This window comes from Periophthalmus magnuspinnatus, chromosome 23 (genome assembly GCF_009829125.3).
Source record: "Periophthalmus magnuspinnatus isolate fPerMag1 chromosome 23, fPerMag1.2.pri, whole genome shotgun sequence".
Taxonomy (NCBI): domain Eukaryota; kingdom Metazoa; phylum Chordata; class Actinopteri; order Gobiiformes; family Gobiidae; genus Periophthalmus; species Periophthalmus magnuspinnatus.
The window spans coordinates 18,684,436-18,710,002 of NC_047148.1; the positions used below are offsets into that span (position 1 = coordinate 18,684,436).

General features: G+C 39.6%; 4 protein-coding genes across 5 annotated transcripts; 2 read left to right on the plus strand and 2 right to left on the minus strand.

Annotated features, from left to right (window-relative positions):
- Positions 1-3: 3 nt before the first annotated feature.
- gfm2 (GTP dependent ribosome recycling factor mitochondrial 2) lies at positions 4-4,019 on the minus strand. Its single transcript, XM_033989387.2, has 20 exons — positions 3,829-4,019; positions 3,671-3,752; positions 3,533-3,578; positions 3,369-3,466; positions 3,162-3,287; positions 3,014-3,102; positions 2,845-2,933; positions 2,688-2,748; positions 2,414-2,599; positions 2,249-2,329; positions 2,025-2,173; positions 1,792-1,932; positions 1,616-1,715; positions 1,329-1,506; positions 1,178-1,254; positions 953-1,091; positions 700-879; positions 499-614; positions 245-427; positions 4-176 (listed from the first exon to the last, which is right to left on the minus strand). Exons 1-20 carry the CDS (start codon positions 3,835-3,837, stop codon positions 48-50), a joined length of 2,259 nt encoding a protein of 752 aa, XP_033845278.1. The 5' UTR covers positions 3,838-4,019; the 3' UTR covers positions 4-47.
- Positions 4,020-4,228: 209 nt separating this feature from the next.
- Positions 4,229-6,236, plus strand: nsa2 (NSA2 ribosome biogenesis homolog (S. cerevisiae)). The gene is made up of 6 exons (XM_033989395.2): positions 4,229-4,376; positions 4,785-4,972; positions 5,071-5,221; positions 5,301-5,480; positions 5,558-5,750; positions 5,979-6,236. Exons 1-6 carry the CDS (start codon positions 4,374-4,376, stop codon positions 6,044-6,046), a joined length of 783 nt encoding a protein of 260 aa, XP_033845286.1. The 5' UTR covers positions 4,229-4,373; the 3' UTR covers positions 6,047-6,236.
- A 535-nt stretch (positions 6,237-6,771) lies between these two features.
- On the minus strand, positions 6,772-9,505 carry tor1 (torsin family 1). 2 transcript variants are annotated; one of them, XM_033989392.2, is made up of 5 exons: positions 9,172-9,505; positions 8,218-8,483; positions 7,966-8,141; positions 7,723-7,850; positions 6,772-7,646 (listed from the first exon to the last, which is right to left on the minus strand). In XM_033989392.2, exons 1-5 carry the CDS (start codon positions 9,368-9,370, stop codon positions 7,402-7,404), a joined length of 1,014 nt encoding a protein of 337 aa, XP_033845283.1. In that variant the 5' UTR covers positions 9,371-9,505; the 3' UTR covers positions 6,772-7,401. The 2 variants fall into 2 exon arrangements, with proteins under 2 accessions (XP_033845283.1, XP_033845284.1); XM_033989393.2 differs by lacking the exon at positions 9,172-9,505 and adding an exon at positions 8,664-8,962.
- Positions 9,506-18,517: 9,012 nt separating this feature from the next.
- Positions 18,518-25,524, plus strand: egfl7 (EGF-like-domain, multiple 7). Its single transcript, XM_033989394.2, has 9 exons — positions 18,518-18,716; positions 20,129-20,350; positions 20,748-20,876; positions 21,647-21,759; positions 21,830-21,925; positions 22,958-23,152; positions 24,750-24,826; positions 24,924-25,086; positions 25,164-25,524. Exons 2-9 carry the CDS (start codon positions 20,271-20,273, stop codon positions 25,202-25,204), a joined length of 894 nt encoding a protein of 297 aa, XP_033845285.1. The 5' UTR covers positions 18,518-18,716; positions 20,129-20,270; the 3' UTR covers positions 25,205-25,524.
- The last annotated feature ends 43 nt before the right edge of the window (positions 25,525-25,567 follow it).

The following is a 25,567-nucleotide window of genomic DNA, read 5'->3' on the forward strand; positions in this document are numbered from 1 at the left end:
CAATAAGAAAATGTACATTTATTTCTTGATCATATATATTGTAGGAATCAGAGCAGACCAGCCACTCTTTTCAGTAAAATGTTCTGATCTTGTGGGTTCATGGCTTCATAACTGTCCAGCTCAAGAGAAAAAGTTGCAGTTCCAGATGTTAATGAGCGCAGAATTGTTGAGTAGCCCTGCAGTGAAAGAAAGATATCAGTTACTAATTTTTCCTTCCGAATGATAAGGTTTGATTAAGACCAACCATCATTTCAGCCAAAGGGACTGTTGCTAGAAGCACTTTGTTGTTATGACGGCTTTGGATGTCACGGACCGTTCCTCTTCGCTGGGCAAGGTCTCCAAGCACTGAGCTTAGGTAATCCTCTCCTACTGTGACCTCTAGTGACATGACCGGCTCAAGCACCTGTGGTCCTGCAGCTTTCATGGCCTGTGAATGTTAAAAAAGGTAATGAATTTGTGTTAATATTGTGTAACATCAGGGCCTGTGTATGTCATCACCTTCTGCACGCAGCGAGATACACATGCTGACACCATGGCAGGAGAAGTTCCTGGCTCTAAATTGAGGCTTTCAATTTCAGTGTACACACCTTGCACTGGATAACCTAGAAGGGGACCTGAGAAAAACAAAATCAAAGAAAATATTGAATTATTAACCTTAAAAATGACATTTGTTATTAAATTCAATTTAAATGCTTTGACCTTGAAGATATGAACTATGAACTCCATTTTCAACTGCTCCTTTTAAATCAGGTGTGAGCTGATTGTGTAATTCTTTTTTAATTTGAAATTTACTAGAGGTGCCGATATCATCTATTGGTCCTACAGTGAGCTCCACTGTTACAAAATGTCTTCGGTCTCCTATGGTTCTGTCCAGAGTATCTAGACCACAAGCAATTACAATTATTTGCATGTTTTGTGTTAAAAATACAATGGTCAGTATTGTTTATCTTACTTGTGGTTTTTGCCTTTTGGACAATTGTCTCTCGGTAAGCCACTTGTAAAGGGCCAAGGTGAGTTTCAATGCCATACTCCCTTCTTATTCTGTCATGGATTATCTCAATGTGTAACTCTCCCATCCCACATAAAATGGTCTGCAAATGGAAAGTTGATGATAATTAGTGGCAGCAGCAGATGCACAAACTAAGAAAGGCTCAAGTTAATCCAATGATGGTTTTACCTGACCAGAATCAGGGTCAACCCGGACTTTTAGACTAGGGTCTTCTCTCTGGAGGCAACAAAGCGCATTCTCCAAATCTTTTAAAAGGAAACAAACTGCATTTAAATACTTTGCATAGCACAGAAATACTCATAAGATCAACATTACAAACCTGCCTGTTTGGCCATGGAAGGCGGCTCTATTGTGCAGAAAAATACAGGATCAGGCACCTCCACTCCTGTCAGAATAACTTTTACACGGTCTCCTGTGGTCTCTGCTTTGTTCTGAGCTCGACGAAGAGCAGCAGCTGCTGAGGCCTTTGATGAAGCAATTGTGTCTCCTGTGATTGTCTAAAGTGAGATACACAGGTAATTAAAAACATTCAGAATATGAAAGAATAGTTTTGATTGAGAGGTAAATTACAAAATATTAGGAGAATAATAAGTAAGTAAGAGGTACCTGCTTAAGGCCAACAGTCAAACCAATGTTTCCTGCCGTCATTGAAGGGATTTCTACATATTGATCAGCAAATGGTACTAGGAGTCTGCTCATCCTCTCACTGCCAACATATTTTAAATGCATTTTGGAATACTAATATTATATAGTTATGTAATATATAAAACCAAAAAGCTTACATGTTGTTCCTGTTTATGTTGTAAACAGCTGTCTGTGCTTTCAGAGTCCCAGAGTATATTCTGACAAATACCAAAGGACCCCGCTGCTTGTCATGGATAACTTTAAAAGCCAATGCACATAAGTCATCTTTATACCATTGTCTGCAAAAAGATAATACAGACAATTTAGTTATGAATAGCCTAATAGCATAGATAATTAAAATATTACAAGCTGTGGTTTGAGGTATATTCACATGATATCATGGTGGCGCTCATTGGGGTTAGGCAAGTAAGCAATGATGGCATCTAGGAGCGGCTGTACACCTTTGTTTTTCAAAGAGCTTCCACAGAGGATGGGAACACCTTTACGAGCAAGTGTCACTCGCCTCAAAGCTTCTTTAATCTAGAAAATAACACAATGCTGTCCCAAAGCACAAACAACTGAAAATGTGTCTATTAGTGTCATCCAAAAACTTACTTTAATGGAGGGAACTGCATCAAAATTGTCACTGAAGTCTGTTAGCAACAGTTCAGCAAATTCATCATCTAAATCAGCAACCTGTAAATTAAAGTAGAATTCAAATTCCAGTAATGATTACTGTAGTATGTTGTAATGTCATCTGTGTATCTGTGTCTTGTTTACCTGTTCAATTAAATTGGACCTGGCCTCTTTGGCAGTCTGCACCAGGGCTGGTTCATCTGACTGGTCTAAAGACTGAACTTTGTAACAACGTCCGTCATCTTCATTTGATTTTGTGGCCCATATTAGTTTCTGTTTAGTTAATAAATCAACAATGCCTGAAAAGTTCTTCCCACAACCAACTGGGATCTATAAAATATGATTATAGATTATTATAAATAAAGTACAAGCCTGCAATATACAGTCATGTTTAACTCCTTTGCTTATTTAAGCCTACCTGTATAAGGATTGGTGTGGTTTGCATCTTTTCTCTAATACTTTCAATGCAAAGATCTAAGCTGTGATGAGAATACAAACAATAGTCCAATGTGTTAAACTGAAGTATGCAATATCTATAATATTTGTAATATTATAAACTTGTTTTCTTTGCTTACTTTGCCATAGGTTTATCCATCTTATTTAGAAAACCTATACAGGGAACATGATGTTTCTCTGCTTGTCTCCACACAGTTAGTGTCTGGGCCTGTAGATATTACCAACACTTTATGAGATACAAACTGCACCATTAATTACAACATAGTAAATTCAACAGCAGTAACAAACCTCCACACCAGCAGAGGCGTCAAACACTGCAACCGCCCCATCCAGGACACGAAGAGACCTTTCTACTTCCAGAGTGAAGTCAACATGTCCTGTAAAAACACATAGACATAATTTACCATTTATAAGCATTGCTTTACAATAAACCTACCTGGTGTATCTATGAGATTTATTCTATGATTTTTCCAGTCAAATGTGACAGCTGCGGACTGTATAGTTATGCCCCGCTCACGTTCCTGGGCCATGAAATCTGTAACTGTGTCCCCATCATCTACATCTGAAAACAACAATGACATAAATATATATAATACGCTCTATGCAAGATGCATATTTGGTTCTGTATTTTAAATAACCTCACCTCCTAATGCCCTTATATATCCAGAGTAAAAAAGCATTCTCTCTGTTGTGGTAGTTTTACCGGCATCAATATGAGCCATAATGCCGATATTTCTGATCCTGTCAAACAATACACAGTGTGACATAAATAAGATTCAATTTTATATTCACAGATATTGTTCTCACTTGGATATGTCTGGGGAAACAACCGTTCGCACAGATTTAACATCATCTATCAGAGAAAAATACAATAGAGGGTTAGCTAGAGTCATAACATGACAATTACAAAACACAAAGGTAGTCTATGGAGGAATCAATATTTACCAGAGAGAAAGCTGTAATTTCTTCTGATAAACCAGATCACTCTGAATCTATGCTGAGATCCAGGAGTAAAAAGATACTTTGCCTGTGATACATAAAAATCTGTTAAATAAAACTAAGGACAGAGACACAATTTAAGTTTTTTTTGTAATAATGCTTACCAAAATCATTTTTCTATTTGTCGAAACAGTCCTAGTTCACTCTGCATTCAGCTAGATAAGACACTCACAAGTTTAAAACAAATACCATAGTCGCCACATGCCCGTTTATCAATATCAAATAATTATTGGAAAATAAAGGTATTAAGTGCATATTGTTGCTAAAGTCAAATAGTCACGTGTTCATGTGGTCCGGCTTCAAAATACGTCCCCAGAGTTAAAGCTTTGGTTCCACTACGAACGTATTTAGTTAAATAGATTATCCTTACAGTAAAGTATTGTGTAAAATGCGCGGATGAAACTGCGATGATTATTTTATTGTTATAATATTTTTTTTCTTGTAGTATTTATATATTACTTTTTTTAACTAGCTATTACAGAGGAACTTCCTCCTCTGCGATGACGTACTTCCTCTAAATTGTTGGCTTCGGGAAAATAACATCTGAACAGCCCAAGCCCCTACAAAAATACATAAAACTTCGTCTTTATCCACCAGTGCCACCAAAAACTAAACAAGAAAAAAAGTGTAACATCAAGCTAAAATCAAAATGGTGAGATTTTAACATTTTTATTCCCTTATACAGTAACTGGAATGGTTTAAAGTTGTTAGCATGTTGCGTTTAGCGTGGCTCACGTGTCGCGTTTTGTGTGTTTTGTTGAATGTAATATTTGTTTCTGATATCCACTGTCACTTCAAGACCTGGGTTGCAAATAAATTGGTACAAGTTATTATTGGTTATTGAAGTTTGTTTTTCCTTGTCACTGTTGCAAATTGCTCAGGTATGGTCCACAGCTTGACATATGTTATTGAGTAATGGGTACTCTGATTTTTATATTTATGGGTTTCAGTAGTAAATGCGGCAAAACTATACAATCTACTTTTTGGTGGTGTATCTGTTTAGTTTGATGTATATTGTATCTCCCTTGGACATAATATAGCTTATTTTCTTTTTTTACAGCCCCAGAACGAGCACATTGAGTTGCACCGCAAACGGCACGGTTACCGCCTTGACCACCATGAGAAGAAAAGAAAGAAGGAGAGCCGTGAAGCCCATGAAAGATCCCATAAAGCCAGGAAGCTTATAGGTCTGAAGGCCAAACTGTACCACAAACAGAGACATGCTGAGAAGGTCCAGATGAAGAAAACGTATGTAAAAAAAACAAAAAAAAAAACCCAACATAATCAATATATTCCCTAAGCATTAACATAATCTATCTCGCCTTGACTGACATCATATTTTGCAGCATCAAAATGCATGAACAGAGGAAGACAAAGCAGAAAAATGATGATAAGACTCCAGAAGGTGCTGTACCTGCCTACCTTCTTGACAGAGAGGGACAGTCTCGTGCTAAAGTTCTTTCCAACATGATCAAACAGAAAAGAAAAGAAAAAGCTGTGAGTATTGACTGATTTAAGATCATTTCTCATCATCTTTTGTGAGTTGGATTAAACTGTTGTTTTATAAACTCTTTAGGGCAAATGGGAAGTTCCTTTGCCCAAAGTAAGAGCACAGGGAGAAACGGAGGTTCTCAAAGTCATCAAAACAGGAAAAAGACAGAAAAAGGCATGGAAGAGAATGGTCACCAAAGTGTGTTTTGTTGGTGATGGATTTACACGTAAACCACCAAAGTATGAGCGATTTATTAGACCTATGGTAAGATTTTATATGTTAAACTGCAACAAAAAATAAATCAACATATTTGGTATTCACATTCTCATTCTTCATTATAGGGTCTGCGCTTTAAAAAGGCTCACGTCACACACCCAGAGCTGAAAGCAACATTCTGCCTTCCTATCCTTGGTGTAAAGAAGAACCCCTCGTCTCCTCTCTACACATCATTGGGAGTTATCACAAAAGGAACAGTCATAGAAGTAAATGTCAGTGAGCTGGGATTAGTAACACAAGGAGGAAAAGTGGTCTGGGGTGAGTTTTTTTTTTTTTATTTTCATGCAAGTTGCCATTAAAATAAATGTGAATGTGTGAATTTGTTTTAACAGCTTTAGGTGCCATTAGTTATTATTACATATGAAACTGCTCTAGCCATAATGCAATAATAATATATAATTGTATTTTGTTTAAAGTAAATGATACGGATATAAAATCTGTTTGGTTATGTTATATTGTGCTCCAGTAATCTTTTCATTTTTCTAGGTAAATATGCCCAGGTGACAAATAACCCTGAGAATGATGGCTGCATTAATGCAGTCCTGCTGGTATAAGTCAGTAGCCACCTCAAAGACTAACAACTCATGAGATACAATCGGTGCTTGTTAACATGAAGAACAACAGGGAGCCACAAACTGTTGGCCTTTGGAGAGTAAAAGTGTGAAACACACAATTAAAGTACTTAAATGTGATGATGAATGTTTTGTTAAAATAAACTCACTGATGCATTTGTGGTATCTTAAACTGATGGCAGATTTTTTTTTAGCATGAGAAGCATGTGAACACTAATCTGTTTTGCAGTAGCAGTTCAGAATTTGTCTTGACTGATCTGTTATCTGACCTATGTGAATGTGAAGCAATTTAACCTCAAATTTATAATTTAATAGAGCCCCTGCATCCACGTGACAAATGAGACAAAAGTTGAATCACTCAAGTAAAACCAAATAAAACAGTATGTTCGGCTTTATTAGAAAGAAATCAGAAATCCACTTCTGTTAATCTGGAGTTTTGTAAATCCGGTACAAGGCTCAAGCGTTCATCTACTCATGATAATGTGTGCATCCCAGTGCGTAACAATAACCCACAATCTCTGAAACTCAGAAGTTGATTTATTGTACCCCACACGGTTAGTCACTATGGGAATTCTGCACCGCGACCACTGCCCGTATGGGGTTTGGGGGGGTGCATGCCAGGATTATGACAACTGCAGGAGCTCTACAAGATAAAATGCTCTCTAGTAAAAAACATTAAATCAAGAATCAAACATTGCCCGTGCACTCAACTCAAACACAACTTTTTAAATTGTATTTATTTTGATTTGTGGACATCACAGGTTCTTGTTAACATCAACATCCACAAAATATTTTTCAAGGCCCCTCTCGTATAAAACAGTATAAAAGGCCAATAGCATTTTACATACATGGCAATTGTATCAAAAAGACAAAGTACAAGTGTAGAAGAGTAAAATGCAGACTTTTAAAATCAATGTTGTCACAAAATATCAGCTTTAAAATGTAATTCAAATCCAATCATTTAAATGTTTACACAAAATTATCAACAATTTTTCTGTTACTACCAATGAGTCAGTAGTCAGTGTAAAACTATTCAGTAGATTTAAAAATTGAACACGGGGTTTTTCTCCCCCCTCCAGTAAACTAAAAGACATAACATTTAAAACAAGGCTGTCTGCAAGACTTAAAGCAACTGTGACCCAGATACAGATCCTCTGTTAAATGAGCCACTTCTTTCATCAGCTTTAAAGACTTAGGACATAAAAGGTTCAGTAATATTTAGACAAAACCCCTTGTCCTCAACACAATGGACAGAAGCCTCCACTAGCTTGTGATGCTGTGGCAGAAAGCCTCTCATTTAAAAGTGCATGTAGTGACTTTTGGCATCTCTAAGACAATTACACATAGTAGTCCAGTTTACTAATTATTGTCTTGCAGCCTGTGACTGAGAACACTCTCTCAGTCTTGGGAAAGTAAAGTAAATCTCTAGCCACTTGGACTGCGATAGACATGTCTGGTTTTAAATCTCTGGCTTCCATCTCAGCCATGGCGCACTGAACCACATGCTTGTATTCCAATGGAAGAAAAGGAACAAAAAAGTCCACCAAGTTCTTGTCAATCAAACTTGTATGCCACAGGCCACCTGGTTGAACAAAAAGATAATATTAGTATAATATACAAGTACTGACATTTACAACAACAAAGGCCCGATTACTTACTTTTCTTGTTATTGAACACAGATAAAGAGAGTGCAGTTTCCAGATCACTAAGACCAATATCTTCTCTGTCCCGACCAGCCTTCCAGAAATCTAGTGCTGTCTGTATTATACTCTCCCCGCCAGCATTGCTATGAAATAAGAACAGGTATTACGGCACCTTTTCATATAATGACCCATTTGATCGATTGGGTCAGTGGGATAAAAGTGCATTCCCAAAACTGGAGACTGCATTGAACTACGCACCTGAGAAAGATAAAGATGGCTTTTCGATAGGACACTCCATCCAGTTTGTCATAATAATCCAGATAAGGCTTAATGCTGTCAATCAAACCGGGGTGCATTTTATCCATCTCATCAAAAATAAACATGGACTGGGCACAGTTGGTGACATTGCCTTTGATCCACTGCTGTAGCTGAGACTAAAGGCGAAACAAATCAAGGTTAACATTTTATCTGTGTAATGTTTACCTAAATAGATAAAACCATTTAGCACACCTTGTAAGTCTCGATTTGACTAGCGTGTGGGAAATGTAGTTCAGAAGTGAAAACGTGCACAAAACTGCTGTGCATTCCCTCCTTGTAGAAGTTTTCTGCAATCATTTTACTGACAAAGTTCTTTCCCGTCCCAGTCCATCCGTGTAGTGAGAGAACCAGGGGCTTCTTTGGGTTATCGTTGTTCATAAACCCATTTACAGCTTTTGTGATGATCCGCGATGCAATATGCTGCCCAAATAGTTTTTTATCTAGGTCCAATTCAAGACCTGCAAAATACACAAGAAAAATGGACAAGTAAATAGCGCTTAGTGCCCTGTTGTGATGGTTGAATAAAGAAGCCATTATCATGTTAACTAAAACAACAAACTCTGCACACAAAACAAGAAACGATCGTGAATTTTTACCCTATTCCTGTTTTATCCTGAGTTAGTTTGTGACTTTCTTACCCGTAGAATTGAAGTGAATCCATTTAGAATTGCAACGTTCCTGGAAGTATTTATAAATAGCCCCAAGTGTAGCACCAATTCCCACTGCTACTGTGCTTGTGATTGGGTCAAAGGCGTTTACATGTGCACTGATGAACAAAATACCGCAAAACAGCAGATATATACGTTCTATTTTCATCGTCGTGGTGGTGTAACATCGGATTCAAGTTATTTAGACATATATTATTACAGTATAACGCTGCAGTAGCTAACAAATGCTAATCTTAACGGCCAACGCTAACTTCCGCAACGTCAACGTCATCCGGTCACGTGACGCACAGGAGTTTGGCTAGTTTAGCTAACTGAATATTTCAGTTAAAAAAAACGTTATAACTACTACTTATGAATAAAAACAAACAGCTTCTTTTAAAACGTAGCTCGTCGTGTGTAAGTAAGGTAACAGATGAGTTATAAAACGCTCAACTCAATGATCCTTTGTGATAGCAGCACACATTTGTAGAAAACCAACCTGTTTTGTTGAAAGAAATCCACTCCGGTCGACAGCGCTCGTGGAAATAGTAGAGAATATTGGGGTACGTGGCCAAAAAGCCCGTGAGAGCTGCAGCCATGCCCACGGCGATGCTGGTGCTTATGGGCTCGATAGCTTCAGCCAATCCAGAGCACACCAGCATCCACAGCAGCACGACATGTTTCCGCCTGTTCTTCATTTTTGTAATGTTTTTTTGTTGTTGTTAGCGGGCTCTACTCAAACGGTGGACACATCTGTTGCGAGGAAGTCTGTGAGGAAAGACCCCCCGTGCGTCTGTGCGTGAGTCTGTGCGTGAGTCTGTGCGTCTGTGCGTGCTCAGTCCAAAGGTGGAACAGCCAAAGGTGGAACAGCAGCGGCGCTCCACATAAACGTTATCTTTGCACAGACTCTGAAAAATCCCAAGATACAAACTACTTCACATGCTTCACATAGATGTATTTAAAATAAGAGTTTAAAATGCAGATGCTTTTCGTGCTTTTCACTGATTTCCACCAATTTTAAAACACATAAAACACTCACTGACCAGTAAAGAAAACTCAGAGCCTGGAAGACATAAGGCTTTTAGACAGGCCCTAGTCTAGGCTTATAGGCTCATTCTACCAACCCATTATCAAGCAATTTAAATGCAAAATTAAGAGCTTCTCCCACGTTTTTACCACTAGATGGCACCGAAAAATAACTTTTGAGCACTGTACATGCCTGGACATGAGGCAATGGAATGGAAACAGTCTATTAGGCCAGTAAATTAGCATTATGTTTATGTATGATTTCTGTCAGACACTGTTACTGTAACCTTAAGTAAACCCTTTTCAACTGGATCAACACATACTGACTTAAAGCCACAGCACGTCACTTTTTTTTTTTAAATAATTATTGCTTTTCTTGTTTTTATTTCACTGAAAAACGTAGAAAGCATGCATCCTTACCGCGAGTGGGCTTGGATCTCCACAGACCTGACTCTTATTTGTCTTCCTCTGGCTTTATTTCCACTGCAGTGTTTTAGCTGTAATCTTCCACAGAATGGCACAAACCCAGCTATCTGCATGAAAACTGTTCCGAAGTATGATTTTAATGTTTTATTTCTACGGAATCATGCAAATAACGTGCAACCTCCCGGAAAGTTACATACTGTGCCTTTAAAGCCTATAGATGGCGCTCTCTGCGGTTTAACTCAACAGCAAAATAAATATTAAACTTTGGATTTTAACCTAGGTGATAAGTTTGGGGGGAAAAATACCTTGGATATAGAGTGCAATAACAAATGATGCATTTACATAGATTGCGTTGTCTTATGTTTGTAAACTGCACAGTGTTTTAAGATGAGGGAAAGACCATAGGTGGATGAAAAGGTAGCTATATGCCTGTCGTCATCTCCTAAACACGCAGTGCTGTTCCCCATTGTGTGTGGAGCCCCTGTAGTTGGCCAAAACATCCCCTTTGTTCACAATCATTACTATATTCAGACTAAAGCAGGAAATGATTTCATACTGCTACAACCGCTGCGCTCCTCCACTTTCAGGTGATCTGTGTCCCCACAGCTGACCTGCACACAGCAGACCAAACTGAGGGAGAACAGGTAACGTCCTCCACAACTCTGTATCAGTACTATAAACTTTATAAGGTTTACACTGCTGTGAATCCAGAATCTGTACATCAATGAAAATAAAACACACAAACACATTACTTTCCATAGTCCAGGAAACAACAAGGAGGAGAGCCAAGAGAGAGTCAAGAGAGCAATTTTAGACATGCATCTTCAACAGTGTTCATGAAATTGTGGCAGTCAAATGTATAAACTGTGCGTACCTTGAAAATCCCCATTGAATCTAAATGGATCATCCAAATTACGCATGGAGCCGTGCGTAAAAGTGCCTGTTTCTGACATTGGGTACGCAGGGGACCTAGACACTCACTGGCTCTCCTTTTCTCCTCCTTTTCTACTCCTTTTCTCCTCATTTTCACCTGACAGTGCCACCGCGGGCTTGTTTTAAACGTGCTTGAGACTTCTGAAACAAAGCACCTTCTTCTCCCAGTATCACCCAGAAAACAAGTGCGCACATCCAAAAAAAAAAAAAAAAAAAAAAAAAACTATGTCTACATCTCCTGCTCCTTTCTCTGTCTGTCCCTCATCTTAGTCAATGCTTTCAGGACTGTCAGGACGTCATCCCCACCACGTGAAATCAAATCTTTGAATTCCCTGTGCGCAGAGTGGGAAATCCTGAACATAACATGAGGAGGTGACGTAAACTTGTTCAGTAAACCGTGACACTGAACAACGGCTCTTTGGGAGAGTTTGGGGAGTAAATGAAACGCTGCGGACATCAGATGAGAAACGTGGACCTCCAAAGCCCTGTGCGTCAGGTGGAAGATGGAAGAGAGCAGACTGAGTGCGCAGGAGAGACTGAGGGAAGAGCACTGAGGAAACAGGCACTGAGGAAGAGCAACGAAACGAAGGGTCAACCAGGGGAAAAAAAAAAATCCTGCAGACGCCCCTGGATTGGGCTGTCACATTATCAAAGAAAGTTTCAAATTGAGAGTATAATGATATGCACCTGTAGAAAGTAAAATAGTTTTATTTTGAAGAGTGAACACCTGAAATAAGATCAGAGAAAACAAACACACCTGTGCTGACCCTGAAGGTAGAACTGTTTGTCTCTCTATTCGCAGGATGTGTGTGGTCTTCTGTCAGGTGAGCAGCGACCCTGTTCTTGTGTTTTACTCAGTCCTCTTTCCTTTACTAAATGAACACTTAAATTGTGTCTGTCCCAGCAAACCTGACCTAACCTAAGCATCTTTTTACTCATGCAAGACAGGACCATATTGGATAGATCTACCATCTGTTGACCCCTGCTGTTAAAGGGGGTTTGAGGATGACCTGCCAACCAAGTGAACGATGAAACAAGGAAATCCAAAATAAATGAAAGGAGGAAGACTCTGCAGGTGGCAAGACAATAAACAATATATATTTATGGATTATATTACGCCAATATATTCTTTTTATGTCAGATCTGCTTCTATGTGAAGTTTGTTTCAACTGCATGAATCCTCAGTTTGATCCTACCCACAACAGACCATAAACATGATGGCCAAAAGGAAGAATTTTCCATGCATAAAATAATAATTTAATTTGCAGAAAAATGTCTTGGGCCATTAGTCTACATCATTTTATCATTATATATCTGGAACAGTCACGCATGCATCTCTGCGGAGTCCTGCCCCTAGACAGGACCTACACGAAACCAAAGCAAATATGAGTGTAATTGCAACATTCTCCTCAGTCTGTTAAAAGGCTTCACCAAACCTTTTTAACCATAGAGCCCACTCATTTATTCCTAAACGGTCACTTTCAAGGCTTATTGTCAGGTTTTATTACCTCTTTAGTCTATGGCCCGTGACAGCCCAAACACAGATATATCAGTGATGGAAAGGAGAGAGTAATTCAGTGCAGACGGTCACTGGAATGGGAGGATGATAAGAGCCACCGCTGGAGAATGTGATCAATAATCAAACATCTTTGGAAGCATCTGGACCTGCCCTATTGAAAACACCCAGCCCCTGCAGTCCTATTCAGTCCAGAGATGAAGTAGAGCACTTGAAAATCTTTAAATGAACAGTAGTGAGAAGTGATCTGGACTAGTTTAGAGATGCAGTGGTGAGCACAATTCAAGGGTGGTACTAACAAGAATGCTGAAGCTTGGGCTATAATTCCCCAAAAGGCCAAGGCTGTAGCTTTACAATACAACTTATATAATGACAAAATAAATAATATAACTTATGTTTTGTTATAGTCTCACACTGTGGCTTTTCATGTAAAGGCTACTTCATTCTTCAGGCTGATAAATCCCTGAGCACAGACTGACAGCTTCTCGGAGAAGATGGACGAGCCTGGGGAAACCTGTTAAAAGGGAACTTAACCAGGCTTCTTTGGGGGTGCACAGTTTAGGAGCTCATAGTGCCTCACATTAACAACCTGTACATCACCAGCTCCGTCACGAAACACATCATACATCGAAAAGGTTTCTTGCAGTAGGGGCTCTTAGGGGTTGTTTGCAGTGTGTACATTACATTGATTACCACGTAAAGACATAAAAAACGTCTACATGCAAAAAAGAAACTGCTCCTGGCTTGGGATCTGCACAATATCAACGCAAATATAACGTTCTACTATTTTTAAATATTACCGTCAACACCGAAAGACCTAACACAATGAATATTTGCACTTGCTTAACGAGACTCTCAAAGCCTCTCAAAGCTGCTATCCACACACTCCAGGAATATGAAGGATTGTGCAGTTAAAAGTGGAAGTGTGAGTGAAATTTCAGTCAGTATTATTCTTCAGAAATTCCAGGATTGTTTCTATAGCAACAGGGGTCTTTAAGCTTTAACCGTGAGCTTCATTTTTTTTTTTTCAACCACCCAATTTACAACTCTTGGAGAAATGACAACAAAGTGTATTTATTCTCCACAGACCAAACTAACCTCCGCCTGTGACAAATCTGTGATCAGTGATTTGTGATTCACATATGCCATGTCTTAGCTGCATGGCCCAGAAGGGGTTCTGTTCATCCACTGTTTTATCGGCCCCTTTGTGAGTCATATTATTGTAGTACTAACACATGGAAGCAACATTCGAGCGGAAGATCTGCTTCTGGAGATTGAGCTGAATGAACTTTCCTGTCACCAAACTTCCAAACTTTTCCCCTTTAAGTATGGCCCACATGACCATTTCAGTGTTTAAGATGTAAATATAAAATGAAGCAAATAAAGAAAACAAATCAAAACGAAAAAAGCTTGGACAAAAACATTCATAACGATCAATGCTTTCCCCGTTCTGACACAAAATGCACCAATCAGAACCTTTGAAATATAGGATGGCCTTTCATAATCTTGACCCAACTCATTTCCAGCTTTGTCAAATTGAAATGAATCATGACGTCTGAAACACGCGAGGTAAAGTCAAGCGTTTCAAGAAGTAAACAAGTCATGCACAATCCAGTTTGAGTTCTGACAAAGATATGTTGTTTTTACCCAACTTAATTCCCTGCAGCACTATGCCATATGAATCTGAGGTCAAAGGTCACACCAGGTTTTCATTACATCAAGCACAAAAAAAAAAAAAAAATGCACTGACAAATGCGTTAGATGTATCCTCCACTTTTCATTGACAACACATCTTACATGAATGACTTGGGAGGTGGGTCCAACTGCAGCCTAATCACAACCAGGCTGGTTTTGACACTGGATATTGCTGGATGTGCTCTATTAAAGGTCAAGTGAAATAATATGTTTGAATAAAAAGAGCTGTTGCCTTTGTGACGATGTGCTCTAGCTCTATAGACTTCACGTAAGAGTCTCAAAGCGGTGGTCCAGCGGGAGGAGTGTAGGGACAGTCTGCAGGATTGAGATAATTCTGAGGGGACTGAAGAGGAAGTGTTCTCACATCACTTCCTGTCTTTGTTTCAGCCGCTATTTTCAAGACCTGGAATGTAGTTCCTGTCAGGAGGTGAAGGAATGCAAAACAAGTTCATTAAACAGAGCGGACAAAGGATTTTAAACTGTGCATATAACATAGGCCACACATGCAAATGATCATTTTTTTCTGTCGTTAAGGCCCATCCATTTGTATATGCAGTTTGTCTGTGAGTATTTGGGATTACGAGTGAGAGGTAACACCACACCCTGCTCACATCCCGTGCCTGCCTCTCTGTGTGTGCCGTTACACAATCAAGGGTCTGGCCACAGCGGTCAAAGGAGCTAACACCATAACATGCAAAAAGTAATATTTTCTGAATGCATCCCCGAACCATGACCAGACAACCTGAATCCTGTATTTACTTGTAATTGCATGTGTCATAAAGGGACAGGTAAAACGCACATGACTTTTTGGAATATAAATTGACCTGAAATGGCTTTATTGAGCTCCCAAAACTGTCATGATTAGCCGGTGCATTGCTGTGTACATCAACGCTAAAAAGATAGAGATTCTGAAATACTGTCTGCTCTTGTACGACTGAGGATACAGCTTAACTAGAGTCACATTTTAGCTGTGAAATTCCAAAAAGGTTGGTATTTACATCTAAAAACGCCTCAGTATTGAACAATTATACTCAATATCTACCTTAGACTGTCAACGGCGGTGAAGTTTGAGTTTTTGTGGGGACAAAATCAAAGACCGACTCAAGATCAAATGGCTGCAATGTTGAGATTACTGTACAGGGCTTCTGCAATTGTGGTTGAACATAAATTTCTTCCAGAATTTTTTTTCTTTCTTTCTCATACAGTAGAACATCTGCACTGAGTTACCCGGCGAGATACTTTTTTAATGAACCCATCATTAAGACCTCAGGAGAAAGTAACAGCACCCTCTTGGTATTTTGTGGCTTTCTAACTAAACAGAGCAAAACTATTTTCACTGTTGTTACATTTATTATGTAGCTGCATGGCATGTTCGGAATAGGCTGTGTTTCTGAGCATATACAAACACATATTTTCACCACATCAACAAGGATCAAGTTACTATGCTGCGGTGGGTGAGGTTTCTGAGGGCTGCTGTCTGGGACTCTCAGTGTCTTATATCAAGTCACACTGCTATTGTGACAGCAGCAAGAAATATACACTGTGTTATTAAAATGCAGCTGTAAAATATGGTGACAGAAAGGGATTTAAAAGTATTCTAAGTTGAACCAAATGTTAGTGTTTGTGGCTCTTGCACCTATAATTTGACTGGGTGTTCTCATTCCTAAGTCATGTCTGAAAATCTTATCAGCTGATGTCTGCTACACCCTGTTTGGCTTTTCTCTGTGCATTAGCGCTGACATAAGCCTTTTCATATTCTGTAACTATGATGATCGTGAACATATCAAAAACAAATCAAATCTTATTAGGCAGGATTTGCAGGATATCGATTGAAAGGTCAAACACTGGCTACGTTCACATGTAACTAATCTGATTTCTTCCTAATTGTTCTTACTTGTGCATGTGGGGGAAATATTTTAACTATTACAAGTGTAAAATGACACCTTTAAAAATTCATAACTAAGCAGATGCATGTACCTGATGTTTGGGGTGATCAGATTTGAGATGTGCATGTAAACACACACCAATAATTAGATCTAAGTATTGGGTTATCTCTCCTTTATCTGTTCTCTCTGTTAATCTGATTTCTATTGTAAGGAGTGAATCTTGGCATTGTTGGGATGGAAAAATGCAAACAATATAAAGAAAAAAATGGCCTAGAAACACATTCTGATCTCTCCATACTTCTAAGCTAACACAAATACAAACTGGTAATGTTACAGGAACATGTAACTAAAGCATGTCAATTATGTTTTGATAATATACGTCCGTTTTCAGTTATTACACGACCAAAGTAAGTAAATAACCCAGACAGTGACAGGGAGGCGGGAACAACAGGATGTCCTGCCTGGCTGCTCAGTGCTCCCTATAGCAATATTACACTGCACATATATGTGAATCAGCAAAGTGCACACAATAGACATATTTATCAATTCACTTTTCAACAACACAATTGTGATTTAACCACTTTTGTTTTGGATTTCTTTTTGGCCATTATTTTCATCTCATATCAAACATTTTAACCTAAAATGTTTCCAGTTGGTTAATTTGGCTAATTTTGGTAATTGTCTTGCAGTGGTGCATCATGTTTTGATTTATTCACTGTTGGCTTGGAAAGTGCCAATGCCATGTACGTGGTTACAATTTAGTTTGGCATCAAAAAACTGTGTAAACCCACATGTTTAAAAGGGGAATAAATTCCAAAAAAGGAACTTGCAGATGAAAGTGTATAAAGTAGGCTTCTCCGGTGAGCCTTTCCCTGCAATACCATTTTTATAGAGGGATTATTTGGTAAAGCACTTTCTGTCTTTTCAGGGTTCAAGATCAAAAAGTTTGACCACATGAAGTGGCACAGACGTCCTCCTTTTAATGCCCCGCCGGGGTCACTGCTACTGCCCTTTACCAAAATCTGTCAGGCCTCTTGACGCAGGTCCGCTTCCTGTCAGAGTGAGATTTTTATTGTTCCGAGGGCGCAGACTCCAGAATCTTACTCTTCCAGCCTTTTCCTGTTTCCTCCTGAAGAGGAAGTGCCGCTCTGCTTCACTTTTGCCTCCCACAACTTCTCTGGGCAAACCTGGAACACGGACACTCAAATCTGCTTGTGTCGGCCAAGTCCTGATTTCAAAGAATAAGAGTTCCTTTAAAGACATACCCTCCCTCTTCCATCTGTACAACATGCATAATGGCACATTCACAAATAACTTCAAACTCATTGTAGATGCTATATTTTAATGCAGCCACTATGTGTGAATAATCATCTTGCGTCCCCCATTCAGAGGTTCCCATGGTTCTTCTGCACGTAGTCTCTTTATATCACAGGAAAAATAGTTTTATGAGCTGTGATGTTTTTGTGAAGGAGCTATAGAAGATTATTTTTGTAGAACAAAAAGGCTAAATATAATCTCTCCTCAAGTGCACCTTCTACTTAATATTCAGCCATATTTCGTAAGGAGTGTGAAGGGCATCTTATTTTGAACAGAAATATCTGAAAACTGTGTTATCATTTCCATTAGGATATAAAGCTGGGGCTGAGGTGAGTGCAAGACAAAGCATAGTGACCTAGATGGCTATGTTACGCATGACTGGGGGAAAGATTAGTTTCAGATTATTGATCTTGTTAAAAGAAGCTGCATGGAGAAAAGAGCACAGCACAACTTTTCTAGTGGGGGTTTGTCACCTGCTGCAATATGCTTAATACTGTGCAAAGTAATAAAGTGAAAGCAGGCAGATAGCGTTCCCACCACCAGAAAAGTTGCATTATGCTTCTACTGCATTACTATTTGGGGCAACTACAGTTTGAGGAAAGGGGCAGTACATTTTACACCATTAATGCAACCGTGCACAGACTTGTGCCTTTGCAAACTGTTACCATCTTCCTCAAAGCCTTCAGTCACCTAACTGTGCCATATTACATAAAAGTATCCATTTGTACATTGAGAGAACTGAATTCTTTTGTGAGGCAGGCCTATCACTGAAGGCTTCCACTACATCAGTTTCCTTTTGAGCAGCCATAGGAGCAGGTCATTGGGGAGAAGGTCAAATGCTCCTCTCCATAGATTATAAAGCACAAGTTTGATAGAAAAATGCTCTAAAAATCAAATTTGCAAAGAGTTCTAAGCAGGATGGAGAGTGTTTGTACAGGGGAATGGTTTTATCAGCGTCGAACACTCACAGGATATCCGGATTGGGATTGTCCGTCCAAATCCTGCGTTCCACAGGAAGCCCAGCATAAAAAGCAACTGAATAACGCCCAAAGACATTTCATTTGTCGCCACTGGACTCACAGGAGCACAGAAAATCAGCAGCAAGGCCTTATACAAACGGCAAAAGCCAGGTCTAAAATCATTTGGCACCATGTTGGAGTCTTCCTCAAGACTGCCCCAGCGGCCTGCGCGCGTGGCTGCTGACCCCAGGCGCGCGCACACATCTGACGCGCACTCACTCAAACGGTAAGTGCCATGTGGTTATTGAACTTATTATTATTGAATTACACCTGTAAATATTGGTTTGGCAAAACAGCCTACATGTTTTTCTTCTTTATTTTTGCTAAGTCAAAGTGGTTATCAGAATTAAACTACACTTTCCTGCCAGTTGCTGGTTAGACTTCCACAGTTTAGCCTCACAGCTCAAGTGAGTCAGCTCCTCCAGCGGCTGACTCTGTAATACAGAGGTTTATGAATGAAACAAGAGAAGCTCTTGTGGTCTGGAGCCGGTGTGACGTCACGAAGGGTCCCCCATCATCAGACAGGGTGAGCAGCGGGACCCCAGATCCACGAGAGGGAGGAGGTCCTCTCACCCCCCACGCGCTCTGTCAGTGTGAGCAGCATCAACACCACAGAGGACCTCGCGTTTGTGCCGGAACTTTAAAGGACTAGTTTAACTGTTCCGAGTGTCACCTACACCCTGCCGTAGTCTGTAGGACTTTATCTGGGACCATAAGCTCCACTTCACTGTACGGTGGGTGATCGTTTGCATGCACTCGCCCGCACTGGACTGAGCGCACAGCGCGCGCTGACTTTGGCTGTTTATCACATTGTTTAATCAACTTGTTTTAGGATCTCAGATCTACACTAGGCCTGGTAGCATATGTGTGTGGAAACTAGTCACCGTCAGACTGGTGTGAATGCAACTCTGATGTGATTAAAAGATGATAATCCCTGATATCGCGTTGTGCTGCAAAACAGCGTCCTCTTGTGGCCATTTGAAGAAACAACATGATGTCATTTCAGGATGCAATGCATGCAGCCCACTGAGCCTAAGCAATTAAATCCACTCACACTCAAGTCAGAATATGAACTACAGTTTAATTAGATCTTTAGCAAAATGTGTGTGTAATTTACCACCTTCATTTGAGCATACAGCAGTTATCTCACTGTGTTATAGGCTTGTTTAGCAAATTATTTTAAGGTTAAGTTCATTTTAATTGTGCATTGGTAAAAATATTATAGGCCTGTTAAAAATTAAAAATTATTTCTAGCTGCGTACAAAATAATGTGAGCTCAAATAGCCGACTCTATTGGCTCCTTAAGACTAAACTGTCTATGCAACAGGATCAGATTAATCACATATCTAAAGTTAATTTGTGACATGCAAATGTCAAAGCTTTTCAGTTCTTCAGTCTAGATATTAGGACCACTTCCTCTGAGCTGAGAAACTGCATGCTGCATTCCTCCTCACCTCATCTGCCCTTATACCAGCTGCTTCTTCTATAATGACCCAGTGTTTTGGCTCAGAGATCTATGCATGCTGAATATGTCTTAAGTAAAACCATTTGACCTGCAAAGAAAATCACATTAAAGCATTTCTGTCCACTTCTCCACTGTATTGGTTCTTAACACGCACGGTTATGATCTTTTTGCAGGTAGCTGGGGCTATCCTCTTGGCTGATACATTCAGAGTGAGGGACTTTGGCCACAGTCCACGAGCCTCCCTTTAATCCCGCTGTCCTCCTGGCTGCCACTTACAACTTAAAGGGCCCAAGAACGTGGGAAAAGAAAGAGACTATGAACCAAGTGCTTCTCCTCCACTCCTCCCTCTTCATCTTTCATGTGATGGGCACTCCCCAGCTCCACACTCACCACGGGTAGGCTAATATAGTACTTCCTGTGTTCATCAAGCTTCCTTATTCGGTCAATTTAGTTTGTTTTAGTTGACATCTAACAAAGAAAGAAACATTTGAGTCTGGTCTCACTTAACCTTTCTTGTCTATCACTTTGTTAGATTTAAAACACATTGTGAGAAGTCAATTAGTGTCCGTCTTTCAGCACCAGACAGGAACTGGGCAACAATAGCGACAACCAGAAGTAAACATTCTACTTAACTGTATGCATTTGGTCACATGGATTAATTAGTAGAAGGCATTTATTTTATGGCAAATCAGACTCATTGTTACATCACCACTTAGTCATAACTATGTTCTTCTTTTGCCTCAAGGTTCCTCTAATATTTGCTCTTACCAATGACTATTTCCCCTTTTTCAGGAGGAGGGTATGTGGCCAATCCTCTCTTTACAGCCACAAAATTGTCATGGCAACCCAGTCCTATGCCCACGCCGCGCACAGACCCTATATCACCTTGTGTAACGGACATCGGCTGTGTAGCACGTACAAGTGAGTCCTATCTCGACAGCGCTCTTGAAAAGCATCAAAGGGGCGATTATCATAGTTAACAAGCCAGTAATTTAATCAGGTTATTGTGGGATGTTTATTTAATTACAAGGTGAAAAAGGATTAGGAAAAGCAGCTTGCACAGAACTGGGTCTTGGTGGCACATTTTTTGGGTGAAATCTACTGTTGATCTCAAGTATTTTGTGTAAGTACGGGAAATGAACGGCCTGCCCACAGAGACCGCTGTTGTGTTTATTTTGGACTACATCTCCCCTCCACACTTTACATGTTCTCAGGTCTGATCCCCCCCCAAACATTCCCATACTTTTTTCAACTCTTGCCAAACCATAAAGCACTGCAGTGTCATTGTTTTGCAATTCAACACTGAAGCCCTAAGATTTATAAGGGATGTAATTTTGTCTTTATGAGTAGAATTTTGAGTAACGTTGTCCCAGAGCCTTTGTTTATGTTTTGATACAATTCTCTGATTGGGGTGCATTCACAGAGCTCAGACAGATCTTAGTTCAGATCGGTTACAATCTTTCATTGTTGACACACTCTTGGAAGTCGCTTACATTATTCTGGTCAATTTTCATTTCATGGTATATTACAGGGATCATATAAAAACATTCTCAAAACCTAACATCTGCCTCATAGGATACAACCATCTGTATATTACAATCCCCCTACATTTATGAAAAACAGCTCAAAAAGTACACTTAAACTGCTGGATTATAACAAATATTTGTGTGTGTTTTTCATTTTGTTATCAGAACTGTGTACTCTACGGCGTACAGGGTCGTGACCAGATTAACACCTTACTCACATTTCTACCCAGAGTGCTGCCCAGGTTGGAAAAGGTTGCATTCCCACAACTGTAATCAAGGTAATTATAAAAATTAATTATAACAACATTCTCAAATATTGTGTGTGTTAATAGTCTATATCATTTACAGCGGTGTGCACACATAACTGCATGAATGGCGGTACATGCTATAAACCCAACCAGTGTGCCTGTCCATTGGGCTGGAGAGGCCACCAGTGTCAAACAGGTAAATGTTCATTAGAAATGTCAATAGGCACTATACTTTTTATGATATGACTCATACTCACAATGAAAACAACGACCTATACACTGCTACGGAGGCATTAGAGCACGCATAGGTTAATATACACATTGATTGGGCATATAGCCATATAACCATGTTTCATAATAACATGCGCGGCATGGCTATTATTGCTAAACATAACAGCCACTCCATAGAAGAATGTATCAACACTGTCGCAAGCGCTCCTCAGGACCCTAATCTGCCGTACATCTCCACCTCAAAGCCACTAACCACTCCTCTGAAGATAGTGAAGTTCAGATCTTAGCCAAAGAGAACAAATTGCTTGATAGGGGAGTTAAAGATGCAATTTCTGAACAGAAATTGCATCAGAAAGACAATCCATCTTTGCATGGGGAGCCTTAGACATCAGCTATCTCCTATTTATAACTCCATCCTCAGACCTAAACCTAAACAAGGAAAACAATAGGGCGAGCCAGTATGCTCATAGGTGTGAGAGTATGATTATGCAAAGTATGACTCAGGCACAGTTCACACTTCAGGTAGCTCAATAAACCTAGCTAACGAAAAGAAGCTGTAAACAGGTGTGTTAGTTTCAGTGTAGTTAGCTCCTCCCTTCAGATAAGGCAGTGTCCCACAAACAATCTGACCTGAACTGACTTGGATGAGTGACGAAATGTCTTCACACTTTTTTTTTTTACTGTTCTTGTTTAATATTGATTGCATACAGTCTCAAATACAAGAACCTGCATTGTGTACCATAAGAACAATTAACATAGTAACAGGGGACACTCTCCAGTGAAACCACAGTGGTCAGTCTTCACCCTCTACATGTCTTAGTTAACTGCTGTTCCATCCTTGGACCACCATTCATAACTGCACACTGCGAACAGTCCACAACACATAGGTTTGGTCCTTCTTTTACCAAGCTCTCACTGTTACTGGTAATACACACTGACCCATAGTACATGTGTGTGTCATCCACTCTCATACACTATGTCTTGTGTTGTGTTGCAGATGTGAATGAGTGCAGTGAACAGCGGCCCTGTGCTCACAAGTGCGTGAACACCGCAGGCAGCTATCGGTGTGAGTGCAGAGACGGCTTCAGGTTGATGGGAGACGGTCGTTCCTGTCAAAGCCTTCCTTCTCTTCCTCCTCCTCCTCTTCCTCCCTCTCCCCCGCAGCCTGCTGTGGGTGGTCACCCTCATACGGGTAAACACACACGATGCAGAAGTTTATATTGTGATGACGTTTGACTTTTCAGCAAAGAAGACAGAAAAGTGACCAGGTTTGCGGCTCATTATTACTTTTGGTACGCGCTATGCCACTCTCAACTCGTACCGTGAGTAATAATGCACTGCGACTGGTTCAAAACATCAGGAGTTATTTAATTCATTATTGGTAGCATTAAAAGCCCTGTTCTTGAATTTGATCCATGGTTCAGTTTTAACAGTTAGCTCCGCCCACTTAGTCTCTATTCTTACTCTGATGTTTAACCATGACAGAGAAATATATCTTTTCATTACTTTACTAAAATAAATAAAAATGAAGTAAATGGGGCTTTTAAGCATGACTAAGTACTACAGAAAAGGCCATCTGTACTGAAGCCTGTACCTGTTATTATGAGTTTTAAGTGGGTGTTCTGTTATTGCACAATAGGATTGCATGCTTTTCTAAAAATACTACCCCAGAATAGTCCCGGAAGACAAACTTTAGAGAGTTGTACTGATTTTAACAAATGAATGTTAGACTATACTGGATATACAGCATATTTCAGCATATATCTCATACCAGGTTGCTGCTCCTTTATAATACAGTGGTTGATGTTATGAAATATTATATCTGCATGTATTTTGTAAGTTAGTACATACAGTTGAATTGAAAAAAAGCCCTGGAATCAGCGTTTTTCAAATTTAGGGAGAGTGTTTTGCTTAGTTTAGACTACATTCCTTCATGAGTTTCATATGCAGACATGAGAGACTACAAACCAACACACGCCTGAGATGTCCCGAGAACTGTGTCTGCGTGACTGCCCTGAACTGTCATGGGCTACATTTTTGACTCTCAGATTTCGGCATGTTTCTTTCTTTTCTTGGCCGTCTAATAAGTCTAGGTTTATCAACTCTGCGGGGGATCATCGACAGCTCCCCCTCTGTTCCTCCTTCTATTCCATCTCAGTCTGTTTCTCAACATGTCCATGTAACAAATCACATCTGGGAAAAATGTGCTCACAATGTTGCTTACGTTTGCAGGAATAAGACAATGTACAAGGTGTCCATAAAGTCTCTTTACAATTTTAAAAATGTATTACACAGGCAATTGATAACATACCTTAAATAGACTTGTTTGACTGTACTCAGTGTTTTCCAAAGTTTTTACTCATTTAATACACCTCTACATGAGCTCCATTAGTCGCACAAAACAGAGACGGTACTGGATTTCTTGCCATGTTCGCTGCAGCAGAGCCTCATAAATAGTTGCAATCACATCTGTATCTTTTACTTTAGTTCAGTAATGTCCCGTGTCTTTGTTTGATACACGATATATTTAACCTAGCGCCATAAAAAGAAATCCAAAGATGTGATTTCTGGTGAACGTGGCCACAGCATTGATCCATCCCTTTCAATCCAACAGTCTGGAAATGTTTGAGGAACTCACGAAAATGCAATGTGATTAAAAACTTTTATAACCACTGAATACAATAGAACAGATCTAACTAATATATCTTATCACCCTGTACTTCAGTATTTTCAGTTATAAATTTGTTTATTTGGATTCGGGGGGTTGTTTTTGCTTGTGATTTCTACAGATGAAAGACTTAACCTGGTGGAAAATGTTACAGAAGAAGTACAAAATCTAAGAAACAGGGTGGAGCTTTTGGAAAAGGTAATGTTATTTCCTAAAAGGGCAACTACAAATTATAAACATGTGTTGATGCCTCTTTTGATTGTTTTTTTTTTTAACGCTCTCAATATTTTTGCAGACGCTACAGATGGCATTGACCCCCTACAACAGCATCTTCCCTTTGTCTGGAGAAGAAGGCTTGTCAGAGAAAACCACGTTATTGTCATACTCATTTCAGCAACTTGATCGCATTGATTCCTTGAGCGAGCAGATTGGCTTCCTGGAGGAGAGACTCGGTACATGTAAGCAACCTGCAAATGAAACTGAATTAAAACAAGACCATTTACATCCTCTAAAGTATGTTTTTTTTTTCCTTCAGGTTCCTGCCAGGAGGACCAACAGCCCTCTCCAATCAAGTGAAGACCATCTCTATTTGTGAACAATGCAATAAATAATCAGTACAATTTGTGATACACATTGTAATCCCCTTTACATCTTTTGACCATTGATCTCTGCTTCTAAAACAGTACTTATAGATGGAGGTCAAAGGTCAAAGAAACCACTGTGTTTTCAGTGTCATAGGTACAGCTGCGTTTACTTTTAGGCACTAAAATGTCCAGGGGAGACAGAGGCACCTGGTTTTATCTATTTAAGTTATGATTACCTGTAGTTTAATACTCATTGCACCATTTTTTGTACCGATTTTTGTGATACATTTTGTAATAAAATCATCAATCAGACATTCTCTTTATATTCCTATTTGTATAGTCAGAATAGTTTGCA

What these genes read in the sequence shown, in the direction of transcription:
- gfm2 (XM_033989387.2), bottom strand. An exon ending in AAATTACAGCTTTCTCTCTG is followed by an intron (nt 3,579 to 3,670) that starts GTAAATATTGAT and finishes TTTCTCTGATAG; the next exon opens with ATGATGTTAAATCTGTGCGA. An exon ending in TGACTGTTGGCCTTAAGCAG is followed by an intron (nt 1,507 to 1,615) that starts GTACCTCTTACT and finishes ATCTCACTTTAG; the next exon opens with ACAATCACAGGAGACACAAT.
- nsa2 (XM_033989395.2), top strand. An exon ending in AGAAAAGAAAAGAAAAAGCT is followed by an intron (nt 5,222 to 5,300) that starts GTGAGTATTGAC and finishes TAAACTCTTTAG; the next exon opens with GGCAAATGGGAAGTTCCTTT. An exon ending in AGGAGGAAAAGTGGTCTGGG is followed by an intron (nt 5,751 to 5,978) that starts GTGAGTTTTTTT and finishes TCATTTTTCTAG; the next exon opens with GTAAATATGCCCAGGTGACA.
- tor1 (XM_033989392.2), bottom strand. Translation starts at nt 9,370, where the DNA reads ATGAAGAACAGGCGGAAACATGTCGTGCTGCTGTGGATGCTGGTGTGC. An exon ending in GCCATCTTTATCTTTCTCAG is followed by an intron (nt 7,851 to 7,965) that starts GTGCGTAGTTCA and finishes CTTATTTCATAG; the next exon opens with CAATGCTGGCGGGGAGAGTA. An exon ending in TGTGTTCAATAACAAGAAAA is followed by an intron (nt 7,647 to 7,722) that starts GTAAGTAATCGG and finishes TTGTTCAACCAG; the next exon opens with GTGGCCTGTGGCATACAAGT.
- egfl7 (XM_033989394.2), top strand. Translation starts at nt 20,271, where the DNA reads ATGAACCAAGTGCTTCTCCTCCACTCCTCCCTCTTCATCTTTCATGTG. An exon ending in CAGCTCCACACTCACCACGG is followed by an intron (nt 20,351 to 20,747) that starts GTAGGCTAATAT and finishes CCCCTTTTTCAG; the next exon opens with GAGGAGGGTATGTGGCCAAT. An exon ending in CGGCTGTGTAGCACGTACAA is followed by an intron (nt 20,877 to 21,646) that starts GTGAGTCCTATC and finishes TTTTGTTATCAG; the next exon opens with AACTGTGTACTCTACGGCGT.